The sequence below is a fragment of the Microtus ochrogaster genome, linkage group LG8, assembly GCF_000317375.1.
Source record: "Microtus ochrogaster isolate Prairie Vole_2 linkage group LG8, MicOch1.0, whole genome shotgun sequence".
NCBI classification, from domain to species: domain Eukaryota; kingdom Metazoa; phylum Chordata; class Mammalia; order Rodentia; family Cricetidae; genus Microtus; species Microtus ochrogaster.
In genome coordinates, this window is record NC_022033.1 from 662,266 (window position 1) to 673,051 (window position 10,786).

Below are 10,786 nucleotides of genomic sequence, written 5' to 3' on the forward strand. Positions count from 1 at the left end.
GAGAGAGAGAGAGAGAGAGAGAGAGAGAGAGAGAGAGAGAGAGAGAGAGAGAGAGTTATGTTAAAGAATTAGCTAACATTTAAAAGCCAAATAGTGTTTCATAGAAATCTGGCCACTGGTGATGAGCTGCTCCCTCTGTAGACCCTACTGTCCTAGGGTGGCTACTGGCTGCACAAGCCGGGCTAGCAAGTCAGAGTGAGCCCCTGTACCCTGTGCCTGGGAGTGGACAGGTAAGGGCAGCTTGTTCCTGTGGGACCTCCTCTCCCCGCCCCTTCCCACAGGCTCCGCCCAACTCCGTCTCGCCTACTGCAGCGCAAATCTCAAGCCCAGCTGCTTTTAACCCTAGCCGAGATCCTGCTCTTCAGCGCACACAGCTCTGGAAGGATAGGAGCAGCACTCTGGGTGGCCCACGCATTAATACACCATCCAGGAAACTGACATGTGTTGTGTGCCTGATTGAGGAGCCCTCTGTAAAGACCTCCAAGGTTAGGGTTAGGGTCTGTGTCACCTGTCACTTCCCATCCCGTGCCGAGTAAGGACGTGGGCAGGAAGCCTGGCCGTCCCACCAGCCTTTCCAGTTTCTTCCTCGCACCCTGGGCTCCTTGGTGCATGGCTGTCTTGTTCAACCGCCTCAGCGGCAGCACTGAAGAGTACTGACCCAAGTCGGCTCCATGCGCCTCTGTCCACAACCGGGCCCCCTCGGCATGGAGCCTTTCTTCCGGAAGCGGCTCACTTTCTTGTCCTTTTTCTGGGATAAGATCTGGCCAGCCGGTGAGCCGGACGAAGACATCCCCCGGATCCAGGGACTCGACGACAATCCCGTGCTAGAGCAGCCCGCTGCCGTTGAGCCTTGCAGCTTTCCCGCCCCACGCTCCCGACTCTTCCGCGCGCTCTACGACTTCACTGCTCGGTGTGCAGAGGAACTGAGCGTCAGCCGCGGGGACAGACTCTTCGCCCTCAAGGAGGAGGGTGACTACATCTTTGCCCAAAGGCTCTCTGGGCCGCCCAGTACCGGTCTGGTTCCAGTCACCTACCTTGCCAAGGCCACCCCTGAGACACCCTCGGACCACCCGTAAGTATCTGGGCTTGGGAGATAGAGCTAAAAGGCTGCTGTGCCCAGTGGAATACGGCAGGGTTTTGAGAGTAAGAAATACCTGCTTACAGTCAGGGAGGGCTTATAGAGTGCCTGCTGGCACTGGGCTAAGCAAGCAGGTGTGGCATGGTAGGAAGAGCTACACAGCTGAGGGGGGACCCGGAACTGAGCAAGTCCAGGCAACCATTTGCTGGATAGACCAGGTGACATAGCATTGCGCTGCTTGGAAAGCTGGGGGCCACATCTGAGCCTCCAGGTGGCTCCACAGGGTCCCCAGTACTTCCAGGCACTGTAAACCAGGGAAGATCCAATTGTTCACCTGCCCCTCTTATCTATCCATATTCATCCAACCACCTCAAATGGAGTCTAAGTGTGAGGCAGATATATCTCTGATTTGTTTTAGTGAGTGGGTTTGGAGGAGAGCCTTCTCTTTGCCTCCAAAGCTGGGCAGTCACTGGCAGAGAAAGGCTGGTTTTGATGCCCCAATCTTGCATACCAGCAAGGATGCAGTGGGGTCATGGGCAGGAATCCATTGAAAGTTCAAGAGTTTGTCTAGGAAACTATCTCTGGTTTTGCACTCAGCTGGTTCTGGCCTGAGTCCTCTGCATACCAGCCTCTGGCATTAGCATTGCTCAAATCAATCTCTAACCTCATGAGGACCCCTCAGCCATAACAGCTTCCCAGGAAGTTTTGTGTGGTAGGTAAAATGGAGCCATAGAAAGGGATCCAGACACTTGCCCCGTGCCTGCTTGCTGGCCCTCAGCAGTGGGTAGACTGGGCCAAGTAGCTGTTTGGGTGAAGGTCTCAGGTGTGGGAGACAAAACTTGTGAACAGGTCCTGTGGGCTGCGGGCAGGGCAGGCAGGGCTGGGCTCAGGGAGGCAGCGCTGCTAGTGGGAGAGTTAATGAAGGCCTAGACCTGAAGATCAAAGAGCTGACCACACTTACAGTGTCATTAATCCCAGACATCTGGCCCTATAATTCAGGGAGAGACCCTGGAGGCATACCCTTCACGGATGGGGCTGTTGCAGAAGCCCAGCTGTATCCCATAGTGGCTTGGATCCTGTCATGGCTTCAAGGAAGGACTAGGGCTGCCTTGGAGAAACTCCCACTTCTGGTCTCCCCCACAGACTTGTCCTGTTGTCCTGAGAAGGGACCTTACCCCAGGGGCTCTGCATCTGCCAGAAAATCCCAATTCCCTGCCCACAGATCCTATAAGTAATGGCTCTGGTTCTTTTTTTTTTTTTTTTTTTTTTGGTTTTTCGAGACAGGGTTTCTCTGTGGCTTTGGAGCCTGTCCTGGAACTAGCTCTTGTAGACCAGGCTGGTCTCAAACTCACAGAGATCCACCTGCCTCTGCCTCCCGAGTGCTGGGATTAAAGGCGTGCGCCACCACCGCCCGGCTGGCTCTGGTTCTTCATAGAGAGGCAGGAAGCATCAATGGTCTAGACTTCCAGGTTCTGAAATGAGTTTGTGGACTTTCCTGAGCCTGCTACGTAGCCCAGGCTCCATCTGTATCCTTGCCATCCCTCATCTGCATTCAGCCTGCCAGTACTAACCCTGCTTCTCACACCTTGGCCTCTGTCCTCTTATTTGGTAATATCTTTCTGTTCCAGCTGGGCTCATCCCCCCTGCTCCAGCCCAGGCCCACACCCTGGCCATGCCAGTTCTTCCCCGTGTATCCCTAGGAGTGGGCCTGTCTTGTCTGCTCTTTTGTGAGCTGACCCGAGTCACACTGAGTGTCCCCTATTACCTTGCCTCCATCTGAGGGGACCGAACAACTAAGCTCACAGGCCTCTTCTTGTATTACTGTGGTCCCCAGCACACTGGGTTCCTGGAAGCTCTCAGAAGTGGAAAAGCTTGGACAGGAAGTTGACCAGCTGTGGAACCCTGTTTGGGACATGGGGAGCAGAGGTGCCTACAATGGAGTAGCTCTGGGAGTGGCTTTGTCTTTCTAAGGTTGTTTCTGGCCCCTAAGAATAAAGGGAGTGGCCAAGCAGAGTGGTATATGTTTCTAATTCTAGCATCCAGAAGCTGAGGTAAGTGAATCTTCAAGGCCAACCTTGTCTACTTAGCGAGTTTCAAGCCAGCCAAGAGGCTGGTCCACCTAGGCATGGCCCTTCAGAGGGTAGGAGGTACTTAGAATATACCCTCCCCCTTAACCTTCTACTGTCTGCTTCAGCTAACATCCTGCCCACCCTGCCTTAGCCTTCCTCTTCTGGGATACCCAGGTCCCATGTAAGCCAGTCTCTCAGATGAGCCATGCCCAGACAGGTAACACCCCTGGTTCCTTCCCTAGCCATACTAGCAGCACTGTGGGTACTTTTGGGACTGTTCACTGGGGACCTCAGTTCCCTGTGGACCCCCACAGGGACTCAACAAAGTCTCAAGTTGGGGGTTTTGGTCTTTGTCCAGGGATGTTAGCTTTTGTGAGGCTTGGTAGTCAAATTCTGAGCAGGGAATGAGAGCTATCTCAGAGAAACAGAATGAGTAGCCCAGGTTAGTGGAAAGTCATACCCGTGTGAAGAAGATTCCAGTCACCTAATGGTGGTGGCCTGGGACCTCAGCTTCAGGCACCGGGCACATTTTCTCCCTGAGAGGCAGCAGGGCATTGAGGCCTCACACCTTTGCCAGGGTCACATGGCTGGGCCTGAGAGATGACTGTTGTGTCCTGGATTTGCAGCTGGTACTTCAGTGGGATCAGCAGAACTCAGGCCCAGCAGCTGCTCTTGTCTCCTGCCAATGCACCAGGGGCCTTTCTCATCCGGCCCAGCGAAAGCAGCATTGGGGGATATTCCCTGTCAGGTACTCAGACAACCCCTCAAGACCTCCTATCTTGCTCAGCTCTCCTTGGCCAGACCCTCTTGACTTTGGAGTGGTTAATCCCTATACTGGAAGCCCTTATATAGACAAGTTAGTCATCAAGCTCCCTCCCTTCCTTTCTTCTACTTTCTCCCTCTCCCCACTTTCTCCATTCATGACCTAGCAGACTTAAAATTTCATTCAACATGTACCTACTTAACACTCTTAGTCCCCAGGCCCCCCTGGCTGTCCTGTGGCCAGTAGCTTCTCATGTCCCCTCTTGCACAGAGTATTGTTGACCTCAGTGACCCCCATGGCCAATCTGAGCGGAGCCACTTGGGATGCTGGGATATGGGTATCTGAGGCAGGTGCAGCCAAGACACTGTTACTCATTTCTGTCTCCAGTCCGGGCCCCAACCAAAGTCTGCCACTACCGCATCTGCATGGCACCCAGTGGAGGCCTCTACCTGCAGGAGGGCCGGCTCTTCCCCAGCCTGGACGCATTGCTTGATTACTACAAGACCAACTGGAAGCTGATTCAGAACCCTCTGTTGCAGCCCTGCATACCCCAGGTGGACCTGAGACAGTCTCCATATCTGGGGACCACCGAGGACCCTATCTTAGAGTCTCCCAGCAAGCCTCTGGTCTAGACTTAGCCAGGGAATATCCAGTGTCCAATGGCTTCTTTATTCTGATGGGGTTGCCCCCATTCACCAGTTTTATCTCCTGTGAGGCTGTTGGAAGACTGGGGACTCTCAAGGGGGATAGGGGCACCCAGTTTTGTCGGGCATCAGTAGGAGTCAAGATTAGTGTGGGAAGGCACCCAGATCTGCTTCAAGTCCCGAGGGCAGAAGCTGAGAGAGGAGATATTGTTTCCCCTAGTATCTGATATTACTGGGTACAGGGCAGCAATCTGGTTCCTCTGGTTCTGTAATCACAGCCTAGCCAGGGGTTATAATAAGTGTTTGTAGACGGATGTCCGGCTCTGGTAAAGCGGATGCATAAGTCCCCAAAGCAATTAGCTTCATAGCTCTGGGCTTGGCCTCCTGGAGGTCAGCTATGGGCTCCCCTTTTTCCCTGACTGGGCCCGGAGTGAGGGAATGCTGGGGAGGGAAAGGCTGAGACCTGTTCCTGAGACTCACAGGGAGGCTAGGTTCAAACAGGAGCTGGGGGAGTCTTAGGCAGCACACTGAGTGTCCCTTCCCACAGATGCCCCTGGCTCAGGACGAGTGGGAACGACCACGATCAGAATTCGTCCTTCGGAGAAAGCTGGGTGAAGGCTTCTTCGGGGAGGTGTGGGAAGGCCTGTGGCTGGGCTCTATGCCTGTGGCGGTGAAGGTTATCAAATCAGGTGAGGCCTTGCTACCAGGCTTGGGCAGCACTGCCCTCTGACCCCGGAGCCTGGGGCAGTGGTGGCCAAGCATGGTCCTGGAGCGGCATCCTTTCCACAGCTGACATGAAACTGGCAGACCTCACCAAGGAGATTGAGGCGCTGAAGAGCTTGAGGCACGAGCGACTGATCCGGCTGCACGCCATATGCTCCCTGGGTGAACCCGTGTACATCGTTACTGAACTCATGGGCAAGGGCAACCTGCAGGTCTACCTGGGCAGTGAGTGAAAACCCTCCCCGAAATCACCCTGCAGCGGCCACATCTGCCAGCCCTCATGATAGCATTCAAGCCCTGGGTCCACCAAACAGAATCTTTAGGCCTTTAGAAGGGACACATGTGGCCCAGGATGCAGACATCTGGTCCTACTGAGCCTCTGATCGGCGGCAGAGGCATTTGAGGCCAAGGGTCTGGGCCAGGCCTACATTTGGCTACCTTGGGGGTAGTCTGGGTTAAGTACTATCTCTCTTGGGGGTCCAGGGAGGTGCCAAGAAGCAGCTTGCACTGGGGCCTTTGGTGAGGGCAGGACTCCCTTTTTCATTTTGTTCTTCGCCTGCTGGGCCTTAGCAGGTGGTGCTGTTCTCACTTCCTCCGAGATGGGAGGGGGGAGCTAAGGCACAGAGGAAGATTGTGTGCCTGTATGCACTTGTCTTACTGGCTATCAGCCTGTGCCCTCAGGAGTTCCGCCACCCCACCCCTCTCTCTGCAGGCCCTGAGGGAAAGGCCCTGAACCTGCCTCACCTACTGGGGTTTGCCTGCCAGGTAGCTGAGGGCATGAGCTACCTGGAGGAACGACGTGTTGTTCACCGGGACTTGGCCGCCAGGAACGTGCTCGTGGGTGATGACCTCACCTGCAAGGTAGCTGATTTTGGCCTGGCCAGGCTGCTCAAGGTCAGTGGGGCTCTAGGCTCCTAACCCCGGCAGAGGGGAAGGCATTACTCTGAGTTCCCCACCATTACCCTCATCCCCAGGATGATGTCTACTCCCCAAGCAGTGGCTCCAAGATCCCTGTCAAGTGGACAGCACCGGAGGCAGCTAACTACCGTGTCTTCTCCCAGAAGTCAGATGTCTGGTCCTTTGGCATCTTGCTGTATGAGGTCTTCACTTATGGCCAGTGTCCCTATGAAGGTGAGCTGTCTGAGAGGCAACTATAATTCATCATAGCAAGTTTAGTCAGAGGGAGGTAGCCTGGGGTCCTCCCTGAGAGAAGAGATATACCCTGCCCCGGGAGTCACTTATCCCCAAAGATAACCTGGATAGGGGCTGGAGAACCAGCACAGACTGGTCTTGCAGAAGCTGGGGTTGGGGGAATCTCTTTGGTGTCACCCAGACAGAATCAAGGCAACTGCTGCCTGGCCCCTCTCGCTGGCCCCTTACCAGGAATGACCAACCATGAGACACTACAGCAGATCAGCCGTGGATACCGCCTGCCACGCCCAGCTGCCTGCCCAGCAGAGGTCTATGTGCTTATGGTGGAGTGCTGGAAGGGCAGCCCCGAGGAGCGTCCCACCTTTGCCACGCTGAGGGAGAAGCTGAACGCGACACACCGGCGGCTCCATCTGAGCCTCACGTGACCACGTCTCCAGCCCCACAGGCAGCAGTTCTGGCAACTGCTTCCTGAAGGGTGTCTCCCCAGGGAACGCTCGTCACCAACACACACGGGAGATGCTATACACCTGGGAACGGCAACAGCCTGCAAGAACCAAACACACCAGATGGATACATGCAGACGGGGCCTGGTCATGAGTGCCCACTTAGAAGTGAGGGCTGATGTCCTCCTCCTGGCATAGTTTGAATCCCTGGTGTTTCCAAAGTGTTGATAAAGCATCGAAGAAGGGCTGTAAGAAAGTGCTGGACAGCCGGGCGTTGGTGGCGCACGCCTTTAATCCCAGCACTCGGGAGGCAGAGGCAGGCGGATCTCTGTGAGTTCGAGACCAGCCTGGTCTACAGAGCTAGTTCCAGGACAGGCTCCAAAACCACAGAGAAACCCTGTCTCGAAAAACCAAAAAAAAAAAAAAAAAAAAAAAAAAAAGTGCTGGACAAAGGAATTCCAACAAAGCCAGCCATTTCCTCCCTGCCCTCACCTCACTCTGGGTTCCTCTGCTCCCTCCTAAGATCAGGGATGAGAAGCCCAATTTCTCTCAAGTCTTACTGTGGATTAGATGGAATATCCGGTGCAAGGGTTCCCAAGCGTATCTCAACCTTTTGAGCTGGGTACTCAGAGGAGACAGTAGCATCACCTGCCCAGCCCACTGCCCCACAGGTACGGGCAAACCTTAGGCACACAGAGTCACCTTCAATAAACGTGTTCCAAATGGATTCACATAGCGGCTCCCAGAATGGAGTGCTGGAGACTCTAAAAGATGGGAGTTGAACCGCACCCAGAGCCAAAGCGGCATTACAGTGTGGACCCCCATGATATTAGCGGTGAAGATTGCCGGAGCCAAGTGAACAGCCCCTTCCAGCTCCCTGGCCTGGGGCTGAAGTCAGAAGGCTCTTCAGTTTCAGAAAGGTGGTCAGAACTCCTAGGCCTTGTCCAGATGCAGAAGGATGGAGATACAGGGAGGGTTCTGACACCAGACAACCTACTTTCTGGGGCAAAGCCCCTGTGGGTCACTTTTGTGTTTGAGCGTGACACCTGCAGAAGTTGGGTCCTGGGTCACTCGACACTTTAACCAGGAGTGGTACTCTGGGGATTAGGGGCCTCTGCTCAGGGACCCAAGGCCATTTCACTCTCCTAGAAGCTGTATCCAGAAGGCTCTAAGGCAGAAAGCCTGGCAGTCCCCTAGAGGAAATGGCATTTGGGGCCAGCTCTGCACCCACTGAGGCCAATTTGTTCATGATCACCAACCATATTTGTGGGTTGGGTAACAGGGAACTGGGAGCTGAACTTCACATGTGACGTGTTAAGTTACAGCAAAGAGTTTGGGGCTGAGCCAGTCATGGGCTTTCTCGTGGGGAAGCAGGGCTGAATAAGAGGGACTGAGGGCATGGATTGCACCATAGATGGAGGTGGTGAGAACCCAGTCAACCTGGCTGCAGGTTCAGAACTGGATGGTCCTAGGAGCTGTGGAGTCCAGGCCGACAGAGTGTGCTGACGGTCTCTGTAGGTGGAAGGGGCAGTTCGGATTGGACTGAGGCTTCTCTGCCTTAACCCGCAGCTCTGATCTCTGGAGGGGAAGAATCTGGAACTGGCAGTTGGCTGCGGGGGTCTCCCTGCTTTGCCAGCACACAGAGCAGCAGTGTGGGTCCAAGGGCTGGTATAAGATGGTAGCATTCTGATGTTAAGAGTGGACACTAGAGACAGGATGGCACAGCCTGGGGAGAAAGATGGCGCTGGGATTGTGGCCAAGCCACGGAAGCAGGTTTGGCTGGGTCTTGGCACATTCCTGTGTGTTTAGTCAACCAAAGATGAACAGGTTTGGCCCTCCTTGGAGAGGCCAAGGACTTTTGAGCTACCCGATGTATCTTCCATTGAGCTGCCCACGGTCTCATCTAGGGACACATAGCTGTCTGGGACACAGCTTGGACTCAGAGGCTCACAACTCGAGGGTTCTGGAGCAGACAAGGGAGGCAACCACAGAGTTCCTGAGGCCGACCTCTGCCTGTACCATCCTTCCTCCTTTCCTTTTCCTCCAATGCCTCTTCCCCACACCTTATGGGAACTGGGTTGGTGTGAAGTTACTAAGTAATACATGTTGCTATCTTTAATCCTATTAGGAAGCAAGGGAGTCGTGCTATAGCTCTTCAAAGAAAGAAAATTCAAGACCTGGCCCAGTTCTCACCGGTAGATTGTTAGCATGCATGTGATCCTTAGCATGAAGCAGCAGCATTCCCACGCTTCCCTGCCAAAAAAAAAAAAAAAAAAAAAAAAAAGGACGAAAAAGATTCAAATAGTGCTGCAGCCTGGATAGCCGAGACTGGCAGGGGGTGCCGGGATTGAGACACCAAGGCTTCTTTTCAGGTGGAAGAACAGCAACCTTTATTTTGCCGAGCAACCTTTATACCTCTACTCCTTCTCTGGAGACCCACCGGCCAGAAAGAACACAAACATCCTTGTCAATTACAGACCACAAGGAAGTTCAGCTGTCAGTCAGGGGGAGTGAGGGCAGCTGGATCACAACAAATGGGTAGTCTCAACAAGTGTTATTTCCCATGTTACACATTCTTACGGACTTGTCAATTTCCCTTCCCACCCCTCTCCTCCTGTATAGGAGCACCCCACAGTGGACACAACTGACCAGCCGGAGTGAGAAAGGCGGTTAGGGTCCCTCTGGAGATGGGGAATCTTTGGAGTTTTAAAGGTTTAATGGGAGGAGAAGGGGCAGTTAGGAAGACTGGAACAATCACAAGCAGGGCTGCCAGAAATTGGGGAAACATGGGAGGTGAGTTGAAAGGGGCCTGGGAGGGGTGTGGGGGGTAAGTAGAGGCAAAGAGCAGGAGGGAAGGTTGGGAAAGAGGGAGGAGGGGTTGCAGAGGTCCCCGTGGTATGGGCACTTCTTAGTCATTCCTCACCTTCTATGGCTGCCCTCTTGTGTACTTATCTGGGAAGACAGGACGGTGCCTGCTTCTTGAGCTGATGTCTATGGTCTACAGACAAGTCAGAAGATACCAGGAAGCCCTCTAAACCATCCCATAACCCACACATATGTGTGTGCCTTCATATCCCTTGGCTCTTGTTGTGTTTCCAGCTGTCAGCATGTGGTCTAGCATGCTGTCCTGGGGGAGCTTCTTCAGGATACAGGGGCATCTGAGTGTTCTCACTTAAAGGAGCCAGAGTTTTGTAGCAGCTCAGGCTGGGGTATGTCCTCTCTTGGTCCACAAGTCTCACCCAGGCCCCTCCCACCCTTGTTTCTAATGCAGGTCCTACCTGATTGTCTTGATGCCATCCCTAGATCTAGTCCTGCCAGTGTCTGGTGGGTGGACACCTATCCAGGGAGGTGGCTGTCAGGACTGCCGAGTCCTTCATGACTCTCAGTATCTGTTAGTGTGTGCTCCATTGGCAGGAGGCACCCGTCAGTGTGGGAGGGTTTCTCTGTAGAAAAGGCAGCTCCTGGCTCTCAACTCTGTTCCTTGTGTGTTCTAGCAACCTGCCCACCATCCTTGAGATTTCCCTCCACCGCTCCCCTCCCCATCCTTTGGCTCTAAGACTCACACCCAGGGGTTGAGGGCTCAGCTGATAGCTGTATGCTCACCGTCTAGTAGGCTATTCCTTGTAACTGCGACTGGACCTTGTAAAGAGGTTCTTTAGATGGCAGACTTCCACTGGAGAAGAGTGTGAACACCCGGCATGGATTGATCCTGAGGACAAAAGGACATACAGGGGCAGAAGGTCCTTTGGGGTGGAGACACTAGAGTCCATCTCCAATGGGTACTAGGAGAGGCTGCTCTTCTGACCGTCATAAGGAAGTAGGTGTGACTAGCTTGCTGGGGAAAATCCTGCCTGTCCCTGCCAGCAGCAAGTGTCTACAAGCAGCTCACAGCTGGCTCTGCCATTGAGCCTGCC

The 10,786-nt window shown here is 54.0% G+C and overlaps 1 protein-coding gene across 1 annotated transcript; it reads left to right on the forward strand.

The window, feature by feature from the left end:
* The first annotated feature begins 671 nt into the window (after nt 1–671).
* Srms (src-related kinase lacking C-terminal regulatory tyrosine and N-terminal myristylation sites) lies at nt 672–7,123 on the forward strand. The gene is made up of 8 exons (XM_005362706.2): nt 672–1,072; nt 3,774–3,895; nt 4,298–4,464; nt 5,102–5,243; nt 5,344–5,502; nt 5,990–6,171; nt 6,252–6,408; nt 6,661–7,123. Exons 1-8 carry the CDS (start codon nt 672–674, stop codon nt 6,852–6,854), a joined length of 1,524 nt encoding a protein of 507 aa, XP_005362763.1. The 3' UTR covers nt 6,855–7,123.
* Nucleotides 7,124–10,786: the final 3,663 nt, after the last annotated feature.